Genomic DNA, 26,379 nt, shown 5'->3' on the forward strand with positions numbered 1-26,379 from the left:
TACCACTCGGAGTGTAGGTCAAACATATCAGTGAGCGGCTAATTGGGAACATCTCTATCTCCTCCCACCGCTCTCCCGCCAACCTACTACTCTTGTTCACCGTTGCGTAAGAGTTGCCATGGAAGTGAGATGGGGTTTCCATGGTGCTGCACTCGTTGTTGTGAGAACATCATGTTTTAGCCCTGGGTCACATGGACGGGCCATAGATCAGAGATATGGAAGGACATGAGGTGTTTGGTTCAATGTAAAAGTCCAGCTGTAGTTCATAAAAACGGATCTTTTAATTGGTTCTTTAATGAGACAAAGCAGGCTACACCAGGAAAAAAAAGCTTGATTTTTTTTCTTATAACAACTGCACTCTTACATACATTTTTTACAGTCATGGACTCCCTTTGTACAGTATAACACCACACAAATCTATATACTCAATGGCTTTTTAGAGTTTTACTTGAAAAGTCTTGCTGATATTCTGGTGTGTGAGTGTAAATTGGGGGGTTTTGTGTTAAACCGCTTGAGGGTGTGTTCACTTTCCAGTAATGCCCTCCTCTCACCCAACCAAGCTGACCTTTGACCTACGACCTTCCAAGGGGTGAGGAATTCACAACAAAGTTTTTAGCTCCTGACCTATGTACTCATAGTACATCGACTTAGGGCCCTTGCTTTTGAAGAACATGCTTTTTCTCATCTTTAAAGTACTACATTTTTCATATATTTTTTTTGTCACATACAAAACAGAAAAAGTCCAATATATACATCCTCCAAGTCTCCTGCATTGGAACCACAGGTCCCTTTTCCTGCGACAGTAGCAAAAAATCACATTTGATGTTCTTGGGCCAAGATGTTGACCACCAGTCCAGGTGAAGCATCCATGTTTTATTTACCCTTGGTTTCTACGTTTACTCTAATCATGCAGTTCAAAAGAAGGAAAAAAATGATAATGGATAATAATCTTTAGAAATCCTTTGAAGCAGTTGGTCAGTTCAGTGTCAGTCTCACACATGGGATATAATTCCTGTGAGTTGTGGTGGTCCATCTGAGTAAGTCCATGTGACGATTGTCCTCACCACCAAAATCTGATCTGCCAGTCTGCAGCACATCTTGTAGCTTAGAGATGGAGTTGAAGAGTTGTGAAGTTGGGTAACAGTGGTCTTACAGCTGTTGGGCTGGGTCAGGGGTCACGTCGGAGCTACTTCTTCATACCGGCCGGTCCACTGCGTATTGGCAGGGGCTCAGGTTGGACACAGGGTTCTGCACTGCTGGATACGCAAAGTTGGTGTGCTGTTTGGCCTTGAGTCGCAGGCTGGCCAGGCTGGAGTTGCAGGTGTCTCTGTACATGTAGGGACTGGCTGTGGAGGCGTAGGGGCAAGTGGCTGCCGTCACTGCCACCGAGTTGAGCGCCGCGGGGCTGTTGAGGTTGTTGAGGTTGCCCAGGTTGTTGAGCCCGGTGGTGGGAACTCCTGAGACCGCTGAGGGCACCATGCTAGAGGCCATGTTCATGGAGGGGATGGAGCTGGGAGAGGAGAACATGGGCTGGGAGGACAGGGGGCTTACATTCATTGAGTTGAAGAAGGGAAAGCTCTTGGCGGAGAGCGGGCTGTTTGCCAGGCTCTTTGTGGCCCAGTTATTATAGGAGTAGCCTGTGTACATGTCGTCGTATGGCTGCATGAGTCCATTGAACTGGGCACCAAAGCCATTTTTGCATAATTCTGCCTGCTGGTTCCTCTCCCGCTTTCTCCACTTGGCGCGTCGGTTCTTGAACCAGACCTATGGAAGACAAAAGAAGACAAAGACTTTGAGTGGAAGGTGTAAATCCTCTTATAGCCGGGAAAACCCGTTTTTCATCTTGATTTCTGGATAACATGAAATATGCCAAATAAGCAACAGTCAGGTAAATTATCCTGCAAAAATATATAGATATTGCTAATTTGGAACAACATCTGTAACTGATTATGTTGTGTTCATACAGGATCCAATCACCAATGAGTAGGATGATACATCAGCCCTCAGGCTCAAAAGTATCTGTGACTCTATTTGGCAACAGTGCAACACATTTTTTTTGTTTCCTCTTGAGTTTATTGATTATGCAAATCTTTGATTCTACAAGTATTTGAAATAGTGACAGATATTAGAATTGACCATAAGTTGCAGTGAAGCAAAGTTTCTTCACATGTTGTGAGATATTTTGAAAGATGTAAGGTCCAGAAATTGAATATAAAATAATCCTAGTGATGTTTTCACTACTGTGTTTTATCTTAATTGTATTTATTGATGTTTTCTTTACACTAGAATGGGGCATTTATATTTAAGCACTTACATCAAGAGCAACTCCTTTCTATGGAAGTCACCATGTTTTTTACAGTCGTACAAACTGGACAAACTAAGCCATTTGCGTTGTTATGACAACTGAAGGCTACCACAGGTTCTCTTTCATGTTTGAAAGGAGAGGGTGGGTTGAGGGGTATTCATCTGCAACATGCACGTTCACTGCTAGATGTCACTTAATTCTACACACTAAACCTTTAAGTCTCTTTTAACTTTGAAAATACTTACATAAAGCTAATATTTGTGTTGTGTGTAATATGTATTTGCAATCACGAAAGCAGTAGTGTATAAATCAGGTGTTAGACTGCTGTTGTGGAGACAGACTTCATCACAAACTGCTGGAAACTCATAGATGAAGAAATTAAATTGGTTTGAAAATGGCAGTGTAAAATGATGTCGGTAAAAAGTTATTTTCAAATGAAACCAGGAAGCTTCAGGAGTCGATAAAGTTTAATTCTAAAACCCATCCAGTCAGAGTATCCTGACTCCTCTCAGTAATATTTGTGTGAATTTTTTGACATAATGATCCCATGAAAGTCAATTAAAGTGTATCATCAAACAGTCATATTAAGCAAGGCTTATTAAAACTAATCATTGACTTATTTGAATAGTGAGTTCCCAATGAAAGAAATGTCAGGGGAGGGCAATCTTCACATTTGTCTTTTCATGGTCCTATATTTGGAGGATATGAAACGGATTAAAGCTTTAGTGGAAAATCTAAATTGAGGGTTTTTAGAAATGAAAACTGCCTCTGTGGGTAAAACTCTGGACAAACTTTTGCTCTAAATCAGACAGAGATCTTTAATTTATGGAAACAAATCCAGAAGCCTCCTGGTCATTTGTTCACATGTGTGTGTTAGTTTTCATATTAAAAATAATTTGGTATCAAATGTCATTAATCCTCATTAAACTTTTACAGGCGTTTCACCCGTCTCTCCACCCCCTCGGCACACATGCTGTGTATCATCTAATCCTCTGTTATTATAGCAACAGAATGCTGTTGATCATTAATATGACTGTAAAGTGCATGACTCTGACTTTTCCATCCAACTGGGTGACGGCAGGGGAAGCCCCCCCGCTGACCGACAGCAGCTAACCAATCTTTTCAGCGTGACTCAGAGTCAATGCTATCTGAAGGTTTGTTTTGAAAAGGCCGAAGCTCAAGGTCACACAACGGCTCATCTGCAGCCTCATTTACATGACCTCTGTGGCTGCAAGAGGGGGAGAAAGTTAGGCCTACAATTATGATTTTAGAAAAAAATATATCTTCATTAATTATGCATAAGAAAATACAATATGGAAAGTTTAAAAGGAAGATTGGTTTTTAATTATGGATACATCTTTGTTGGAGGTGCATTGATAAATAGTTTGTGGAATGAGGGGAACATTCAGCTGACTGAGGCTGCTGCTGCTGCTTTAGAAGAGCTCGGAGCTGTCTCCACGACCTACATGGTTTGTAGCCAGAGCCCTTCCACTGATTGTTTTTTACGTCATTTAATTTTCAACTTTAATATTGACTGTTCAGGTTCACATCATCTACTTTGTTAATTTGCTAAATATTAAAGAAAGGCAGAATAAATAACTTAATCATTAAATACTGAATAAATACAATAAAAAATATGGTGTCTGAGTTACCCGAAGAAAGACGTGGGAGAAAACAGGTTGATAGAGGCTCTTTTTTAAGATTACATTTTTTTCTCTTTACCATTAATACATCTAAATCAAGCAATTAAAGGTCAATCAATGACTTATGATTTGGAGATGGTTACATGCACACATATAACAGTGTGGCCAGTAGGGATATATCGTGTGCTACACAACATCAACTTGAACATGTTTAGTTTAGCTGTCAGTATGCTAACAGTTAGCTTTCAGGCCCAAGAGCCAGTCGATATTTTCTTCATAAGATACCTGGTTATGAACATACTGAATTCATGACACATATGGTGGGCAAGTCACCTGTCCTGCAGCAAAGTAGATATGAGTTTGCATGAATGTGAAGCAAATTTTTTATGAGATGCAGTCACATGCAAAGTCAGAAATGCAAGTAGCTGCAAATTTGCAGTGCACATTTACCATAAATACAGACTAAATATACTGTATATTCGCTGAAATCACACACATTTAAAGAAAATGACACCCCCCCCTATCCCGAGACCCTCGGTCAGAGTCGGGCTGCAGCTGTGATGATTAACAACGGCTCTGTGACAAATCACATGAATCAGGTCGACAGGTGAAGTATTTTGGGCATGTAAGAATCTGCCTACATGCAGGGGTTACTACGGCCACTGATGGACATTAGGAACGAGACAATGCATAGTCTGTTGTCCTTTCAAAATAACAACCAGGAGTGTGCGCTATGTGACCTTTCATCCAGCCAACATTAATTTGATCCATTACTTGTCAGGCAGGCCAGCAACTGTATTGTCATCCATCAGAATGTGTGTCCTCCTGCTCCATATAGCTACACTGACCAAACCACTGGGCGTGGGCACATTGTCCTGCACTTGTGACATTTAGCTTTAGTGTGTGATAGAAGGTTATAAAACATCTTACTGAGCACATTAAAAGTTATTTTCATCTGTGTATTGTTTTTAACCGTGTAGGAATTATATTTACATAACTATGTGACGACAGAATGTTTTGGAAATGATCATAGCATAAAGATCACTGCTCCCAGCATACAGCAATAAAGCTGCTTTCAATTCTTAACTCTGAGGCTTTCCTCTTTGTTTTTTATTGTTTTTCTTTTGTCTGTTTGTTTAGTTGATTTTATTGTTTTAAGATATTTGTAATTTTTATTTTGTAGTTTATCCCTTTCATACCCGCCTTGCTCAATAACACTTTGTCTGTGTTTTTTTTTCTATTATAATATGTACAACTAGATAAAGTTTTGTAATTTCAAAAAGTTTACAGAACTAATTTACTAAAGTATAGTGACAATAATATTACAGTGGTTTCCAGTTGGTGTGGCCATAGCCTGACATTTTCTCTATATTGTATTTTCTCCAAATTTTACATATTCTATAAGATAATCCAAAGATAAGAAGATTTTTTGAGTTTGCAATTTGTGGTCGTCATCATCTTTAATCCAACATAATGAAAAAATCCCCAGATATAGATAAATTATAAGAGATATTATTCTTGCCACATGGATATGCTGCCAATTTGTGAGCAAATTGTTGCTTATTTACACGTCCAACAGATAGTGTATAAACCAAAAAAATATGGTCTTACTTTAATGAGGGACATTATAGCTAAGAGCATATGAAACACTTTGACATGCTTTGAGAGAGAGAACAGCTTGTGTTAGATCAGGGGGCTGCGCTGCTGTGGGGGGGTGGGGGGTGGGGGTGCTGTGTGCCACTGAGACAATGAAACTTGATTCTGGAAGTCCAGTTGGAGTGACAGATTAATGCGATTAAAGGCTTATCAGAGCCAGAACACTAGTTTGTAACAATCCCAGATAGGATTTTACAGCTCTGGAAAGTTATGACAGTGACAACTATTTTATCTTCCATCACAACGATCGCCAGGTAAACAGCAGAGGAGCAGCTTTTATGGGACAACTTTGCTTTGGCACCCTGCTGCACACATGGGCCGACTCCATTTAAATGATTGACAGGGCTGCATTAAAAAAAAAAATCCATGTTTATAATCAGAGTGAGCAGTGCTTTACCAGTAGTAGGCCTCAAAATGTTAAGTTTGAGGGCGAACTCCTTTGGGAGGTTGAATGTGATTTGTGCTAAGTACATGTGTCACCTTTGCACTGGAGGGGGAAGATTTCCTCCATGTGCGCCCATCAATATCTTTTCAATATCTGCACTGCATTTTTTGGATTGCTTTGGATGAAGTGGAAGATTTGGCCCAACTAAAAGACTCACCACAAATATCTGTTCTGAACATCATGGAAATCTGGCCAACAGTATGTGTTAGGCTAGATAGATAGATAGATAGATAGATAGATAGATAGATAGATAGATAGATAGATAGATAGATAGATAGATAGATAGATAGATAGATAGATAGATAGATAGATAGATAGATAGATAGATAGATAGATAGATAGATAGATAGATAGATAGATAGATAGATAGATAGATAGATAGATAGATAGATAGATAGATAGATAGATAGATAGATAGATAGATAGATAGATCGATAGATAGATAGATAGATAGATAGATAGACAGACAGACAGACAGACAGACAGACAGACAGATAGATAGATAGATAGATAGATAGATAGATAGATAGATAGATAGATAGATAGATAGATAGATAGATAGATAGATAGATAGATAGATAGATAGATAGATAGATAGATAGATACTTTATTAATCCCGAGGGAAATTTGACTTTTTATTCCTATTTTATTAATATTATATAATTAGCTCTGAGTGATTAAGTTCATATTATTCTGCAAGCTTTCATTCTAACCAAATATTACAACTCCATGATTAGAACACCTCCAGCGAGGAGAACCTCATTACTGAAGTCCGCCGCTGTATAAAACCATGATCAGGGTGGTCTGCTCCCGAGGGGGGGGGGGACCATGGGAGAGTGCATGTACCCACCCTGACCCGGGCCTCGGTGAGGTTGGTCCACACTGCGATCTCCTCCCTGGTGCTCATGTCGGGGTAGCGGTTCCTCTGGAAGGTGGCCTCCAGCTCCTGGAGCTGCTGGCTGGTGAAGTGAGTGCGCTGCCGCCGCTGCTTCTTCTTCAGAGAACTGTCCTCGGCGCTGGACTCGTCCTGCTGGTTGTGGTTGGATTTCTCTGTGTCTGTCAAAACACGCAGAGAGGACAATTATTTCATGAGGACATCAGGAGGGGCTGCTTAGGTAGAAACATGCTGTAGATAAGAGTAGACAGTATCACAAGATACATTCATGAGAACATAAGGAAATTGTTTTTTTGTGAATATGAGCAAAACAAATGAAATATGATTGATTGATTAAAAAGAGCTGAGCCTGGAAGTTCCTTTTTTACTTTAAACAAAATAAACACAAATAAATGCTATCACCACAGTTTCCATGCTTAGGTGACAAGTGATCTACCAGTAGGAGAAAAATTATAGTTAGATTTATTAATCCTAGCACAGTTGTGATTTAAAATATTTTACAGTAGTAAAATGTGCTAGGTCATATTAACAATAATGAATTATTTATCAAGTTCTATTAACATTTTTAGACATAAAAACAATATTACTAAGATAGTTCTAGTTTGTAATGAACATTTGGCCTTAGGACAATAATCACTCTCGGTGTATAATGTGTTTCACTGATACATACAAATAATACATAATGAAACAAAAACAAATTAATTAAACTGATGATAACTTATTGCCCCCAGTTCATCTTAAAGTAAAGTAAACCAGAACTGGGATTATAGCAAATGTTACCACAAATTCTGTGATTTCATTTTTTGTAATACTCAAAGGGGGAAGTAATATTGTGTATATTTACCACACACATGTATTTTTAGTAACAACCCATGTTGTGCTAAACAAACTGCTCTATAAAAAAGTTCTGCATTCTCATTCTCGCAAAGCAGTATTTAAATTAAATGTAAAAGTAAAAGTACTCACTTTCACAGTGTCATATTACTTTATATATTAAATAGACAGATTATTACTGCTAATGTTTTTAAGCAACTTTCATTGTTGAGGTGAAGCCAGTTTGGTTTAATCGATAAGTCAATCATCTTATCTTTGAGCTAATCATAAACAACAGTGTGTTTAGTATGTAAACTCTTAATCGGCCTAAGTATGAATATGAATTACCATCAGAGGGAACTATAAAGTTCACTTAACTATGGTGTATATAGTAAATGGTCTGTGATAATATAGCTATGGTGAATATATGTTTAAATATCCTCGCTGCTTCTATCCAGTGGAGAATATCAAATATTGCTGAACCACTGAATGTTGATTTCCAATTGTCCTGTTGAGTTGTTTTCCTTTCATGTTACTTTATTTCTAATATTGAACTGAAAATGATTTTGCACAACCATTTGGAACTTGAAGCTTTGCATACACATTTACATTTAAATATTACTTGTTTTGGAGTAAAATAAATATTGTTTATGGAATATTTAACCCATAGTAAATACGAGCAGAAACACGTCGCAAGTGTCAGTGTAGATTGGACATTTATGTATTCATATTTGGTTCTGTCCACAACAGGTTAATCTCAACCTCCTCACACTCTTAGAACACAGTCTCTCCTCCATGTTTGGATGGAAGTCTAGTCTGATGTCATCAGTCTGGTATAGCAGACTGGATTCACACCTGGACTGTGGAGGCCACTGATGTTCACTGTCGTGTTCATGTTTGAGACTTTAACTTTGTGACATGGAGCATTATCCTGCTGTTAGACATTAGAGGACGTAAAGTGTGACTATAAAGACATGAACATGATGAGAAACAATACTCAGATCTGTATCAGTATCTGTTAGACAGCACATCACTCTGACACCTTTCACCCTGGACCAACACTGGCCCATCCCTGCTGAGGGTGACTAGATCAAACATCATCTGAAATCCCTTTATACATTAGACTGGAAAACGACAAGCAGGGTGTTGCCAGGAGAGTATGAATCCAAACCCTGCGGTCCGCTCAGAGATGTGCAGGAGCAGCAGCTGATTGCATTTGGCCCCCAGCGCAGTGCTTTTTAAAGGACTGTGTTATGTCTGCCAGGGCTCTTCGCTGCCACATCTGACTCCCACAGTTTGAGGACCTCACAGAGAGAAGTGAAATTAGTTTGCCAGCTAATCCTTTGGATCAAGCTTTTGTGACTGGGGCAGGTTGGGCTCTGTTTGGCGAGGGCTTAGCTCTCTGGGAGCAGTTCAAAATGATCAGCGGGATTTAAAAAGAGGCTCCGCAGGGCCACCAGTAAAACCAATAAGGGCCAGGCCGAGGCTGTTATATGGCAGTAAACTGACACTGGGTAAGCTGTCACTTAAGGCCAAAGTCTATAACACAATACAGAGGAAAGGGCAGCCCTTTTTAAAGCCACGCACTGACCAACAATAGGAGCAATCTGACTGATAATGCGTCGACATGACAGAGTTGTTCCAGGTCAGCTTCTCAGAGGGTTTTAATCTGGAAGAGGACAACAAGAACCAAAGTCCAGAATCAAAGTGCGCTGATGAAAATAATGACTGCGGGAGCATCAAATACACATTATGTTGTGGTCAGGTCAAAAGCTTCCAGGAGTAAATAACTCAAGTTTTCATAGGAGCTGCACTTTTTTTTCCCAGAGAGAGGAAACAAACTCAGGTCATTCAGTCCCGGGTGTGAGATAGCTCACTTGTCCGAGCCTGTGGCAGGGGCGTCGACCTGGTGTGGTTAGGTGTGGCGTCCATATCACAGCTACTGCAGTATAACTGAATCCAGATTTAAGCTTTGCTTTCGTTCTTAAGGAGAACAAAAGCCAACAATAAATGAAAACATGATCTATTTATAATAATATTTTAAAGACGAGTCTCATCTTTCAGCACTAGTTTTCACTCAGAAAAACTTGGTGGAGAAGACATTTTCATATTGTCCTTCATCAATAAAAGTCCTTTTGCAACATTTTCTGAAGGGGATGGGACTATTTGCTGGAATCTTTTGTGCATGAGCAAGTTGAGGAGGGTTGTAGCCTCAGCTTTCCCACCAATGAGCAGCAATACGATTTGGGGAGAAAACGTGACTCCTAACTTAAATTAAATGAGATTAGAAAAACCTGTTTTAAAGTATTTAATTAATAATTTTAATATTTTAATACAGCTTTATTGAATGGTACATAAATAAGTATTTTGGGGCTTTTCTTAGATTTTTCTTTTTATCTCTAAGACTCAGGTCGTCTTAAATTTAATTTATTTCCAAATCAATTGGATTTAGATTTACTGAAAATCTAATATCCCAATTTGAAATAATAATACATATTCACTTCATTTTCCTTACAGGGTAACATATCCTTCCCACCCCCTTATGGTTATTACCTTCAAAATAAAAGCTTTCTATGATACAAAAAGCTAATGCAACATTGATGTTACATGTGTTTCTTTTTCTCTCACTGCTCCTAAACCATCTTTATGTGCTTTAATAAAATCAATTTGACAGTTGGGCCCATTAGAGAAACAGTTTACAGGCAGTAAATATATCTCTCATTAGAATAAAACCCTTCAAGACGAAATGAAGACCTCCTTAATAAAGAATGGTGCAGCTGAAGACGTGTGAAAACATTTTCACACCACATTTCTTTCTAGAATAGTTTGCGTTCGTCAGTTTGTTAGGACTGGATTTCGAAACCACATCAATTAGACTGGGTTACACACACACACACACACACACACACCACTTCAGAGATATGAATAGACGGATAGATGAGGGTTCAGATGTTGCATGAAGAAGTTGTTAGAGAGTGGGAGATGAGAAAATCCACCCAGCTGAATATGTGTCATATACAGTGACACAAGGTCACATTACGTCTGTGTATAAGTGAGCTAAGGTGGTCACTTTAGGAAAGAGTTACAGGAAGCAGAGGAGCAGAGTGAATCTCACTCCTCCATCTGATCCTTCTCTGGAGTTATCACTGACAATCCACCAATCAGCATTTACTGAACGTGATTAAAATGCTGGTGTCAACTTGCACTACATGAGCCAACTCTGTGACAGATCAGCACAATCCACTCGGTCCGAATGAAGCCCTGATGTGAATGAATGTCCCTGAAGAAACTCATTTTATACAGTAAAGTCCAGTTGGAAAAAGTCACAGCACTTTGCACTAAATTGACTTTTTTGTCATTATGAAACACAAACAATGTTATTATTCTTATACACAGAGCAATCCCGGAGCCTATAAATTATAGAATAAGATTAAGTCTGATTAAGCCTTTTTTTTTTGATTCTCTGTGGATTTGATTTTCTCCAGAGGGCTTCACACGCCCCTTCTGCTCTTTTGCAGTAGATTTTCATTTTGGAGTCAAGTGAGTGGTGTGTGATCAGAGGCCGGGGGAGAGGCTGGCACACACCAGCCAGTGAATTAAACAGGCTTTGGTGTCTGGATCAGTGTCTCTGTGTGCGCATTTAATTCCTCTTCAAGTCGTTTACAAGCAGAGACAGTGAGGCTCGTTAATAGACTGCTGTCTTTGATTAGAGGAGCTCGGCCACCTGCTGTGAAAGCGGGAGATAATGACCATGTGTTTGCGTCCATCATTTATTACAGTTATTCGATAAAGATGTTTTCATTATTATAGTCGTGGCCTCGGTGCTTTAGCATTTCGTTTTCCTCCGCCTGCTCCTTTCTTTCGTTCTCTACATCAGTTGTGTTGATCCAGTGGTGCGCAACACACGCATCTATCAACACACACACACACACACACACACACACACACACACACACACACACACACACACACACACACACACACACACACACACACACACACACACACACACAGAGAGACTCACCGCTGTTGTCCTGTCCCTTGCAGCCCTGGTCGTGCTGCGGGGTCCCGGAGTCGGAGAGGGACAGCGCCGGGCTGCGGGCTTCACTGTCCGTCAGCAGGTTAAAATCCATAACCAGGCTCTGCACACACAAACAAACACACACACACACACACACACACACACACACACACACGGGTCAGGCTTCATCATCACAATGACACAGTGAAGAGCAGGCCTCCTATAACACACACATCATCGTTTAATACTCTGCATGCTGCCGATGTCGTCAATGTAATGCATTTAATCACACCCACAACATTACAATAATAATACTATTGCATTACAAATGTATATATTTTGTGTTTTGTATTATTGTATTTTATTCAATTTCTATAATTATGAGTTGTATCATATTTATATATATAACATAACATTTATGAAATGTCATATACTAAGTGCTTATTTTTTATATTTTTGATTTCCTATAACCTAGGACAATACTCAGGTCTAAAAACATTTTTTTTGTTTTGCCACTATGTACATGTTGTGTTACAAAAAAGATTTTATATTCTCCCGACTTGAAAACGATAAGGCATAAAAGGAAATTACTCCTAAATATGCAATAACAACAGGATCGATCATAAAGTCCGAATCAATTACGTACATTAAGTATTCACAGTACTTTACCAGTTAAATTAGTATTGCATGATTGTTGTAATATATTTGTGTCTTTCTGAAGAACACAACACCTCACTGACTCAAATATACATCTTGATCTTTCCTCTATGCTTGGTTTCCTATTGTGAGGATTTATTTAATAATCTTTTTCATTTAAAAAACTGTACGGACTCCATGCAATATGGGTTTGTGTGCATTCATCCGATCTGTTGGTGAACTCTGTTGCTATTTTCTCCTCGATCTTTCCATTCACCCCTGGATGTGGTCGTAATCCTGATCCCTTTATAGGAGCCTGACATAAGCAGCTATAACGAGACCTGTGCCTGAACAGACTATTTTGGGCGACAAGGAGAGACCAACTGTAAAAAAAAAAATATTTCCAGGCCAAAATTCTAGCTGCTACGTTGAGTACAACAGTGGAGAACTATGTTTATTTATCTGAGAGCAGTTAACATCTTTAGAACTTTGGTGGACAAATGCTGTATATTCTGTCCGAGCTGGAAGAGAGAGATCTTATTGGAGGATTTTGAAAAAATGCTGTTCTTTTTCTTTTTTTTACAAAGTATGTAAAAAGAAGCATAATATTCAATTAATAATACATATTGTTATTGTTTTCAATGTATGGCACCAGCAGGGAACAAACAAAGATTAAAGGTCAGAGGTTTTGCTCCAAAGAGAAACCACAGCCTCAAACATGATGATATAAAATCCCATGAACACATTATTTTTAAAACATTTTTAGACATAAAAAAAAAAACCATACTGTCAAAGGTATTTACAAAGAGGAATAAAAAGGATAAAGCAAGTATAAAGTCAAGGCTGGGCCGACCCAGACTCAGCGTGGTGTCTCTGTTTACTCTGGTCCTCTGTTTACTTTACATTTCCCTCAACAGCACTGAGTAAGTTTACAGCTTCAGTGGAAAAGTCTTCAGGCTGCAGCGGACCACGATGGATCCATGTCATCAAAGATTTAAAAAGGCTTGATAATACCTCAACCTTGAAAATCAAACGCTTGGGTGTTAGTGTGTGTGTTTGTGTGTGTATAGTCAGCACTGTGGTTGGAGCTTTATACTTAGAGGCTACGTGTTTGCCCCCCTCTCTCCCATCCCTCCCTCTCTCCCACCCCCCTGGAGAATGAGCTCCCTTGTTGTGTTTCCCTGTGGTCTTTTGGCTGTCATGCCAGTGCTTTGTGTGCCAGTCACATGTGACTCTCTGCATGGGGTTAGGTCTGAAGCCTCGGTGATGGGGAGAGTGGCTGTGGATGGAGTGGGTGCAGTTCAGGGTACGGCATGGCGTCAGACAAATCCCGGACCAGCACCAGCACTACACCATCAACAACAACAACAACAACAAAACATTGTACAACTTTGTTGAACTCTTGAACCAGAGTCACTGTGACCATATGAGTTATTTACACTCTGAGGGTCAGTGAACACTTCTCTGTTAGCCACTCAACCTCGAAATGTCTTTCAAATACAGCAACAATAGGACGTTCCGTTTTTATCATGGAAAATATGTTTTTATCCACTGATATATCATTTTATTTACGTACAATCCAGGACGGATACATACCTTCTTATTCATTCTTATTAGTTTCTTATTTAATTTACTTTAGATAATCAGAAATACCCTTCAAAATTCACCACGTGTGTTGATTTGTTTACAGCTGTAGAATATGAACTCTGCTCTGTTCAAGGCCTGACACAATACACACATGGTAAAAAAAAAGACTATAAAGTATGTTTTATTTTTTGTCAGATGAATGAAAGTATTGTTTCATCAGAGGTATGTCGTGTTTCCATCTGTATTTGAGGGTGAATCAGTGAAAAGGTGCACTGACCAAACAGCTTCAAAACCGGGTGGATGGTGAGTGGATGAATGTGAGAAGATCCAGTTTTAGAGAATACAAAAGATGAAATCAAATCAAACACTTACAGTGATGGCCTATAGAACAGTATTATCCGCTCAAATTGGGTTTTTAAAATTCAGAAAAGATACTTCAAACTTAACCAGTTCCCACATGGATTAGTCTCTCGGGAGTTAATTGACAGTGATTACAATTTGGCTTCAGCAGCACACAAAAATGGATAGTGTCATCACTGTAAGTCATCAGCATCCTCCGAACCTCACTTAACATTGTGTCAGTCACTCTGACAAAGCAACATAATGCTGCGCCGAAGCCGACCTGCATATTCTGATTAAAGGTTTAGCACCTTATTAGCGCAGAATATCTGTGACATCTGAGAGGCGAATCAACACTTTTCTCCCATCGAACACATCTGCTGTCTTATTTCTGGCAGGGACACACAACGCCTGCAGCTCTCAGAAGTGAAAGCACATTTAATAATTTCACCGCCACAAGGGGACATTTGCTGGAGCCTCTAGAGAACGACCTGCATCTGCTCCTTGTTTAGCGTCCGTGAGAATGATGGGAGCATTTCACCAGAGATTAGACAACATGAAATCGCCAGTCTGCAGAAACATCCCTCGGAAAAAAAAGATGCAAGACTGAGGATGAGGTCGAGTCTCCCAGCAGAGAGATTACCTCGGTGAGCACACTGCATCTGTGTTGCTTGGAGTAATAAACCTCTGATATGGATTTTTTGGGTTAAAGTTGACTCATGGGTCAGAAATGTTCTCTTTGTTCATAACCATACAAATATTGTCCTAGGTTTTTTTCCCTTTTTTTTTTGCAGAAGGACTCAGTAACAAACGATGAATGTCTGTGTTTGGATTTCAAAAGTGGTGCCAACAGAGTTTGACCTGTACCATTTCGTTTACAGCTGATTTGTTGGCTTTCCTGCTCTGAGCTCTGAGTTTTGCATGTTTGAACGAGAACACTTGGCGTCACGTTTGTCTCATTGTGTGTTTGAGTCTTTCTGATCTGACATTTCAGCGAGCCTCGTCTGATAGATCTGCAGCACCATGTTCATAACCTGCCACGATGAAATGTTGCGGGCAAATGATTATACAGGCAAACACCAGCAACCATCATGCTATCACCTTTGCTGCAGGATTTCCCTTTTTAAATAAAGGTTAGACCGTCATGTTCTTTTGAGAGACGGCTCCCACAAGAGGGACAAATGTAGAGCAAAAAAGAGGAGTCGAGTTCAACACACAAGCGTTTTACACGTTACGTTTAGATCGATAAAAATGAAAAGTCAATTTTGTTCTTTTTAAAACAGCGTTACCTTTGATGTAGATGACTGCCGAGGCGTGTTAAAAATCAAAGACACTCCACAAATGGTTCTGCTCGGGGTGGCTGCTGGACAGAGCAACAGCTGTCCCCTTTTGTGAGAGCACAGCCCTGGTCTAGTATCTGCAAGGTCCAGTATTTTGGTCAGAAATATGAATGTGAGCCAGGACCCCGGGCGGCTATATTCGCCAGTGGCAGTGATGGATGGACAGACGGTGGCGGTGTCAATGTGGTGCTGAGAGGTCGGCTTGGCCCGACAGCCAGGGCGATGCAAGCCAGTCATTTTTTGCCCAGAACAAGGTGTCAGTGGCCCCCCTCATCCCCACCCCACGCCCCTGCCGTCCAGCTCCAGCACACCAGCATGATTATATTTCATTAAAAAAAAAAAAAAGAAATATCAAGGAACAGTCTCCCCCCCTCTTCTCCCCCTCCTGAGCTCAATATGGTCAGCAGGCTGAGATAACAAGTGGCTGACAGGCTGATCCCTGAGACACACGCTGCTTGTGTTGATGCTGATTTCCCTGCGAGCTATAACCCCGGGGAATCAGAGATTAACCTGAGCCGGGATACCACAGGGCCGTGGTGATTTCGTGGAGCCCCAAAGCCCGGAACGTATCACCGGGATGGGGGACTCCCGTGTTTACGCCTCCTGTTCATAAATGGACGCAAATGAAGAGCAAGACGACGAGTCTCCGGTTTGCATAAACCAGCCCGCTTTGCATATAGGCAGCCGCCCGGTGGCTGCGATCTCATTAAAATATATATTTGGTAATAATAATAGATAATAATAATAATAATGGCTGCAAGGATCCTCTCATTTTTCGGGGGATCGGTGGGTCCATCTGGCGGAGGCTCGCCACAGACTGCTTGCTTTTCCACGGGCCGCAGCCATTATCCCGGGAATTATTCATAAACGCTTGGAGAATTAATTCCCGGGATTAAGAGTTGATTAAGATGTGTGTCACTTTGCTGTCTGAGAACTTATTAAGGACCTCCTCGAGCAGGCGGCAGATGGAATTTCAGTCCAATGTTTGTACATGTTAATTTTCTGTCCTGCTATAACACACATTTGCATATGATTGAGGGCGCTCGGCTGAGGCCGGAGCGAGGCCGCCGCACGGATGATGATTGGCTCCGGCGCTGATGAACACGCACGATGTGCACATCAACAATTTATTACACTTCATCAAAAATATATTTCGCTCATCTCTTAATCCATTTTCACGCGTGCGAAAAACACGGGTCGGATTCACGGCAAATTTGGTTTCAGCAGGAGAAATGAATCCAGGGAAATCCAACAGAGGCGGGTAAAAAAAACAAAAAAAACAATGAAGTAGATGATATGGTGAATATGGAATCTTATTTTAACTGATTCATCGTCGATATATTACGGAACGTGGATTCAAGTTCGTTTTGAGTCGTTTTCTCTTTTGTGGTTATTTATTTTAAATGAAATAAAATCAGTGTGAATTGAATTTGAAAGCAGATTAAAGTCTGCACACCCCGGAAGGATGTTTTCCTTTTTAATCATCATACAGGGTATAATAAAATATATTGGATGTAAATGTTCAATCCTACCTTGTCAGTTAAAAGTAAATATATGACATCAATGTATATTTGAAAGACAGAATCAGTATTTCAGCATGTTTTTGTGTTTGAACGCTGCTGTGACAGGGGCTGCAGGCCGGGGCCTATATTACCTCTGTGAAAAACGTGAAAAAACCACTCGATTAAACAAATATAATTTTCATATGTACCGACCTGGGAACACATGCAAAAGAGCAAGTGAAGGCCTGCTGCAGGAAACCTCCAAGGTGAATCTCCAGTGATTCATTTGTATTTATTTATCATATATTTTGTCAAATAAAATTAAGGAAAATGAATAAAAAAGAACAGTATAAATTCTTACATTAAAATGTAAAATTAGTTCCGTATATGTGTCAAAAAATGTAGGCTATATATATAATTATGTAAACCAAACACAGTTCATCTGGGTTGGAGCTCGTCCATTGTAGCGCTTCTGTTAAATCCTTTTTTAATTCCAAACCGAAAGATTTTAATTTGTGTATTTATTATATTTATTTTATTTCAATAAAGCATAAAAAGATGCAAGTTTGCAACGGGCCTTGAGCCATACCTTTTTTGTCTGATAGTTGGATCAAATATTTAGGCAATAAAAGCAGCTACTCAGTGACATGCGCATTAATATAATAATAATAATAATTATTAGAAGTACTGTTGTTGATGTTGTTTTTGATATTTTAATTATTATTGACACTTGTAGTAGTATTGCTGTTTTGTTTTTCTGTTGTTATTGATATTATTGTTGTTATCAAACTATTAATTGAGTTAAAGTCAAATATTAAAACGTATAGAAGTCAAAACATATATATTATACACAAAAACGATTATTGTGTGTTTGTGTTTGTGTGCGTTGGTGTGTGTGTGTGTATGTGTGTGTGTGTGTGTGTTTGTGTGTGTGTAGAGGTCGGACAGTTTTGTTTTCCCCCCGTGGAACAACCACCTGCCACCTATCAATTTTCTCCACTTCCTCAAATATTTCTGACAACGTCCGTTTCTGCCAAGTTTTTTTTGGGGGAGGGGGGGGCAAGCCAAACCGTAAACATCATAATTCACTGTAATGCTACAGAATAATCTTTTTTTTTTATTATTATGGGCGTGGAAGGTCCACGCAGTTCGCAAAGGGTCTCCACTGTTTTCTACCAACAGGCCTCACATGCGGATAAATGCGTAAAACCTGGAGCGAACTTGAGCCTTTACGCAGCCTGTTCCCTCCGAGTGGAAAGTGTTTCACAGCAGCACGGAGATTTGTGTGTGTGAATGTAAGATGAAATATTATTTTTCAAAACCTGGCTACTTATTTAGCGTGATGTGTCGCCTCTCATCAGCATCATTATCTGCTCATGGAGAGACACGCTCTCCCTAAAGTAAACTCCTGCTGTTCGCTTTGGCTTTTCCTCTTTCTTTTCTTTTTCCAGACCATAAACTCTTCAGTCTCTGTGTCTTCACTCGGACAGAACGAACCGAGCTCTGCTGCTTTTGTTAAAAAAATCTGCACATTTTTAACCTCAGATGAGCCTGGAGCCTTATTTGCATCGCGGCGAGGTTTTTATCAACTTTTACGCACGAACGAAACGAACGAACTAAAGAGAACTTGCTGGATCGATTCCAGATGCGCAAACACAAACTGAGAGATAGGACAAGAGGGAACGAGTGGAGGAGGAGGAGGAGGAGAGAGAGAGAGGGGTTATTTTGCACTTACGTCGTGTCCCGTTATGGTTAAATTAATCCGTGGAAAACGCAGAGAGCGCTGCTGCAGGCTGATGGCTGTCCTGGCCTCAGGTTTGCTAGTGACATGGACAAAAAGTTCCACGGTGCGTCAGAGAGTCAGAAAAAAAAAAGGCGTCAGTCAGTCAGATCCCCTCTTCTTCCTTTTCTTCTTCCCTCTGTGTTGTCAGACATGAAGGCTGTGGAAGAGTGAGGCTTGATCCCCACGCAGGGTATAGCGAGGGAGGGAGGGAGGGAGAGGGAGAGAGAGAGGAGGGGAGGGTTGACTTCATGCTAAATATTGTGCGTGCAGGTCCACTGTTGAAAGGACGGCCCCCCTACTCACTCTCTGTCTCTCTCTTTCTGTGTGTCTCTCTTTCTTTCTGTGTGTTTGCACAGCGGTCGTCCTCTAAAGTCGGAGGTTCGATCCCAGTCCTCGCCATCTGCGTGCCGAAGTGTCTTTGAGCAAGATACTGAACCCCATAGATGCACTGTATAATTGGCAATAACTTGTACTGTGCAGCGCTATATAAATACAGACCATTTACAAGCACATGCACACACACACACTCTCTCACACACACACACACACGAACACACACACACATTTAATTAATTTATTTGAATCCACCAATCATATTCGTACAAAAAGGATTTCAAACATTTCTCAGAGGTTGAATACAGTTTAGAGACTCATGGGTACAAGAAACATCTCCTACGCCAAACAGCAAGACTATCAGCTGATACAGAGGAGAACTTTGCTCACACACACACACACACACACACACACACACAGACACACACACACACACACACACACACACACACACACACACACACACACACACACACACACACACACACACACACCTTTCCCTCTGCAGCCTCCACAGTGAAGCTCTTTATTATGTTACCTGCACTCCTGTCACTATAGGGTTACACAGATGTTTGATATATTGCAGCTTGCATGTAAAAATTGTAGTAGTCTGATAAATTCGTTTTACTCTTATGATACATTTTTAACAAATTTATAAAACACATATGACCATTGCTCTGACCATTTATGTCATATGTTAAAAGGGGATTAGAAAAGTCTGAATCTTTAGAACAAACAGTACAATTTGTACCTGCTGCTGCAGTTCCTTTAAACTGTTAGTAGAGGTTGGCCACATCACATATGCTCTCTGCTAATTTATGAATATTAATGGGGTTGGAAATATTAGCACAAACAAAGGGGTAGGGTGTATTTTATTGATCGTTTGCTTTGTTTCTTTTAACGCTTTGCTGATAGCTCCCTCTCAGCGGCCAGGGAGGCAGGCCTGTCCCCTGACTGAAACACACCTTCATTCTGCAGGTTTGGTTGTTTTATCGTGTGATCTCTCATAAAGGGATTCATTTAGGGATGGATGACACAGGTTTGTGCAATATTGACCTTTTGGAAAGTCACTTTCATGAGCTGCAGTGGCGTTTCCTCTCCAGCATGCTCGGGCCAAAAGGATCCTCTTGGCCTGAACACCACTGGAAGGTTTCAGGAGGCGCTAAGCACTAGATTAGGAAGGGGAGGGTGCATTCAAAGTCAAAAAGTCAAGATGACAGACTTCAGTAGTTATAAATAATGTGAGGCTGTCAGTCTCTGGTGAACTGTGTTAATGGGGCTCTGTATATTTAATCTGTGTGTAGCCTACACGTGTGATGGTGAGATGACGACTGGAGGGAAGGAGTTAAAGGGACTCTTACCTTTGTTGCATTTGAGAATTACAGCACATTCAAATCATCCCGCCTTCCTCCAATGCCCCACCCCCTCGTTCCCATCCGCGGTGTTTTTTTGAAGAAACTTTATTTACAAGCAGACTGCCTCCGCGCATGCACGTGAGTTTTTGTTTACCAAAGCAATGGATTCGGTAAGTTATATACATTTACATTCACATGCCTTGATGACGCGGGCCCGAATGCGCCACTAGAAGCAGACGGAAAACCTGCATGTCCATGCAGCAAACAGACAGGTCTGTCGGCCAATAAGGTCCTTCGGTCCGAAGAATTTTATTGGTTGAAGTTTTCACTAAATATTATGAGAGTGAAATAATTGTTTGTTTTTACTCCTGGTGGGTCTGTCTTGCATTTTAGAGTGTCATTACCTTATTAATACCAATTTAACCTTATCCAAAAAAAAAGTGAAAAAATGCAACAAAGGTAAGAGTCCCTTTAAGGGGACGTCGAAATGCCTCCCAAGATTTAAGAGTGTCTGGAGCGCTTTAGCTGAGCAGGATCCAGCAAGCAAACTGGACACTATAGTTTTGTGCATCATGTGTCTGTCCTGGATCCCACACCCTTGATATACACTGCTTTATTTTGTTTATTAATTTTATTTCACTTCTTCCTGCTGCCAGGTCACCATCATGTTTTCTAGTGCACATGTGTGGAGAGAGATACCCATCTGATTGTATGAACAGAAGCATGTGCACATCTGTGTCGGTTCTGGAGTAGGGCTTGTTGATGGCCAGTCTCCACAGAGGGCTTTTCAGTTGTCACTTCTCACGTCTGATAACTTTAACCAGTCCAGCTGTTTACACACATCTGTGCTGTACACCGGTAATTGTACCACCAAAGAGTAGTTTTACAATCCAAGTTTATTTTTCTGCCTTTTACACGTGTCACTGTATCATATTTGTATTGGGTATTGATGGTTTTATTATGTATTTTGTAGGGCTGGGCAAGTTAACTCGTTTAATCGAGTTAACTCAAGTGATGAGTTAACTCGATTAATTATTTTATCTCCCATTAACTCAGGTTTGATTATTTATTGTTTTATTGTGAAAGTCAGGCTTTTATTTTGTGAAAGTCTGTTGCTGACTGGTGCAGAACAGGAAAAAAGAAAATAATTGGCGGATAAACAATCGAGTTAACTCATCACTTGAGTTAACTCGATTAAAACGAGTTAACTTGCCCAGCCCTAGTATTTTGTCTTTTGGCTACCAAGTAGTATTTGTGAGACAATATCATATTTATTCTTTTGTCTGAAAACAAAGACAGAGAAATATGCTCAGATGGGAACAGCTGCACTTGGAATTTGGCTTCTTTGCAGCACAGGTGTCCACAGACAGCACTCCACTGAACTGTGATCAAATGGACTGAGGTCAATGGCTGTCGAGTCACAACCTACGTTCATACTAAACATTTTAGTTTTTAATGTATAAACTTTGCTATGTTTATTCTTCATGTCCAGTCTACTCCAGGGATTTCAGGAACCAAAACACAGGTTTTTTTTATAAACACTGCTGGTCCCGTTTGAGTTTGAAAACGGTGTTTTAGTTAAGACGAGCAGAAATGAAAATGACAATGAAGACGACCACTCATTTCCTGTTGGGGTCTTATCAATCACAGTGTATCCTATCATTTGAATGATTTACTTTGCTCTTTTTGTATTTTTGTATTTGCCAGATTGGAAGGGATTCTGTGAATGTTGTTGCCATGCTAGAGATCTGCAAGCAAGCGAGGAAAGCAACTGAGGAACAAAAGGGCGAGTCACCAGACATCGACAGACCAGCTGTGTGGTGTGCGAATGGCTGTGGAGCTTTCCATTTTCCAAGGAGTGTTCATCAACAGTCGAAGAAAAGACCTTCTTATATTTTCTTATATTTTATATTGTGCGGTTACTGTCATGTTAGAGCAACCTGGCACATACACTTCCTTCAGGATAAATTAAGTCTAATCTTATCTTATCTTAGCTTAACTAAATACCACAGCCACAATCCAGTCAGTAATCACTTTAAACCTGCCCCTGTGTAAATAAATGGTTGTGATTGGCCAAGCCAGGTTCAGGCTTGAGATCGGTCTGGTTTCCTGGATCGCGGCTTGTGAATGCACCTCAGAGTTCAGGATGGTTCTGCTTTCTCAACAGGGCTAGGTGTGGGACCATGGAACCCATGACTACCACGGCAAAGGAAACAACACAGGAGTTAATTTACAGGTACTTTATAGGTATCTGACACATTGTCAACACGGTGAAGAGGTGTCCCACTAATGATTTTAAAGCAGAATAGTGCAATCTCACTAATGAAGAGTGTAGAGACTTTTGTTGGAGTTGGTTCTTTGTTATAGATCATTATAGTTTAATCAGTCAAACATCTCTGTTCCTTAAATGAATTGAATTAATAGAACTTCTTTGCCTTTGGCTAAAAACAAACAGAACTGTATTCAATGAACAGGATTTTCATGTCACTGCCTGAGGGAGAATCAGTTTGAGAGATAATACTGGAATTATCTGGTCTGAGATAAAAAAAATATATCATTTAATGATTTGATGCTGCGGCATCCAGTGGCCCAAAGGTCAAAGTGACATAGCACATAACCACAATGTTATGTTTCATGAGCTGCACAAAAATCAAAATCTTTTGTGGTGGCTCTAACTGCACATGGCTGCTGTGTGTGTGAAGAACAGTGCATTAGAACAAACTGTCCGGACATCCCTGTGATAACAGTCATCGGCCTCAGCCCCGCCTCTAGCACTGCGTACCTGGCCCCTCCCACAACCTGACAGGATTTGGTGCACTGTATTTTTATTCAAACTCTTTACAGGGCTCTAGATGTTTTGGTTGGCCTCTCATCAAATACATCAACATGTTTTTTTAGTTGCACATGGATTGAAATAAAACAAACAGCTATTAGTAAGTAAGTAAGTTTTATTTATAGAGCACATTTAAATACAGCATAAACTGACCAAAGTGCTGTACAATGACAATAAAAGGCAAATAATACAATATAACAATACGGTGCTATACAATGACAATACTATTGTTATGCCTGTGTGTGTGGACCACAAACTTGCATTCTCACAGTTATGGGAATGATTACTGATATTAACAATTTTCTTATTGATGGCATATTAGACCCAGGTGCATAGAAAACTTGCATCATGCATTTTCTCCCAAATACTTCTTGTTTAAAATACAGACATAACCATGAAGTGCAGCAGGTTTTTAGGTTTACTCATCTGTAAGGAGTGATTGCTTGTATCAGCAGGACCTCGTTCTTACCATATTACCATATACTGCTTTTATATTGTTATAATTACTATCATATATAAATATATATTATGTTATATTATATACTATATATACTGTACTATTGTTATATACTGTCTAACAATACCATTACCATCATATCATCAGTACTTTTACCATCATCTTGCCACTGCACCTTATCTACCTATTTTATTGTATTTTATCTTGTGCTTCTGTTTTTTATTCTTTCTACCTCAATATTTTTAATTTTATTCTATTGTATTGTATTTTATTGTATTCAAATATACCGGCTGCTATGACAACTTAATTTCCCTTCGGGGATGAATAAAGTACTCTATCTATCTATCTATCTATCTAGTCTTGCGGATCCATCCCAGATTTCTACCACACAGGCTCTGGCTCTGAATGATGTCAAAAAGAGGGCAGCATCTATATCCAGGATATTCTAGATTTTGGTCTAATGGGACTAATTGGAGACGCAATGTCCTTCGGTATATACAGTCTAAGGAGGGGAAGTCGAAATGTAATTTGACTAATTAAGATGACGTTTGACAGGATATGGTGTTGAACATATTTCATGCCACAGGAGTGCAGGACACACTCACAAAGGCGTAAAGGCCAGTATCGAGTGAATATCAAATGATACAATAACTCATGGCACATTTTAAGGTTAGCATCGTCTGTGTTGACACGCTGACGTTAAGGTCAAAGCCCCAAGGTGTACAGCCTCAATGAGGTATTAGCACTGGCTGTAGACATTTCAGTGAAGTAAATATATTGCTGTAGGACTGACATTAATCTGTAAAGTATTTATTGAAATGCTTAACATAAAATATTTTGCTATTTATTTTACCAAAAGGAAACTTGGGAATTTTATTGTAAAGGGCTTTGATGTAGGTAGAGAGTAATTGTCTTACTGTTACACTGATTCAAAGCAGATTCAAGTCCCACTTATCTGAACACATTCTTAACAAAGCTTTGGGCTGTGAGACATGATGTCGGGATACAGAACGGCCACATTCGTCATCTGTCAGTGACCTTTGCTAGCCATGCTGGAACTCAGAGGGTTTGAGCAATCAACCACCAGAGCACACTATGGTAAACTCAAATGGAGGTGCATTAGTTTTTCTACAACACCTGGTGTGTGAACTGTAGCTCTCCAGCATTGATACATTTATTCTTAGCAATCGCAGATCAGATGATATAGATCGATACAGATGAGACCAGAGACGATGTTTGGAACAGGACAAGCCTTCACGTGTTGGTCAGTTCAACCACCAGCATCTGCCACCATTTAAAAACTGTATGCTGCATTTCTTAGACCAAATGTACTTAGACAAATGCTATACAAATAAAGTTATTATTATAAAGTTATTATTAAACCTCTGTCAATCCCTATTTGTTTCACAGTATATCGATCTTATTGCTATTATCATTATATGAATATATTTAATCCAAGTTGAAGTTTTTGCTGAGAACCATTGGGGAGCATTCAGGGATCAATCAATCACATTTTATTTGTATAGCCCATATTCACAATCACAATTTGTTTCACAGGGCTTTAACATCCTCTGTCCTTAACCCTCAACAAGGGATGTAACTACCCTTTAATTTTTAATGTGACAATGATAATCATTATAACTATTATTCGTCCGAAATGAAAAGTATGCCTTATCTTTCAAGCGTCTTTTGTTTTGTTGAGAGGAATTAAATACTGGAACTATATCCTGTTGAACAACAGTCAGGGGCTTTTACTCGTGGATCCAGTCATTAGCTATTAAAGCACGAAAGACAATGAAAACAAATAGAATGGCCAAAGTTGTCAAATTGATATTCAAGGTGAACTGATTGAGTCACAATATCACATCAACTCATGCATTGAGTAACATGCAAGAAATCATTCCACATTAAAAATTCCTCATAGCTGTTGGGAGAATTTTAGTTGCACGGTGAATTAAATTATTTGATCATTTATTATCTCACGTTAATAGTAAGGATGCAATACTAGGGAAAGATCCTTTCATTCATCATTCACTCTGCAGATGTTTTCATTTGCAAAGAAACATGTTAAGCTTGTTAAACTTGTGCTACTTTCACAATGGTAAATGTCATTATGTAGAGGTTTTCTAGTCTTGATGACCACACAAAGTGCTTTACAGTACAGTTTTGCCATCTACCCATTCACACACACATTCATACAGTGAATCTCTGTGCAGCGCATTCTGTGTAACACATCAGTCACACACTGGTCCAGCTGTCAGGGCCAATTTGGGGTTTAGTATCCTGCTCGGCACGCAGAATGGGGAAGACCGCCGACCTCCTGGTTAGTGGACGACCCGTTCTATCACCCGAGCCACAGCTGCCCCACAAGTGGCTGCATTTTCATATTCTAGCCTTTTACATGAGCTTGACCTCTGCCTGCACTGCTACCTCTCC

At 39.9% G+C, this 26,379-nt stretch overlaps 1 protein-coding gene across 1 annotated transcript; it reads right to left on the minus strand.

Annotated features, from left to right (window-relative positions):
* Positions 1–1,194: 1,194 nt before the first annotated feature.
* pitx3 (paired-like homeodomain 3) lies at positions 1,195–11,890 on the minus strand. The gene is made up of 3 exons (XM_061087156.1): positions 11,782–11,890; positions 6,900–7,105; positions 1,195–1,764 (listed from the first exon to the last, which is right to left on the minus strand). The coding sequence occupies exons 1-3, from the start codon at positions 11,888–11,890 to the stop codon at positions 1,195–1,197; spliced, it is 885 nt and encodes a 294-aa protein (XP_060943139.1).
* Between the last annotated feature and the right edge of the window lie 14,489 nt (positions 11,891–26,379).

Source organism: Limanda limanda, chromosome 15 (assembly GCF_963576545.1).
Source record: "Limanda limanda chromosome 15, fLimLim1.1, whole genome shotgun sequence".
Lineage (NCBI taxonomy): Eukaryota > Metazoa > Chordata > Actinopteri > Pleuronectiformes > Pleuronectidae > Limanda > Limanda limanda.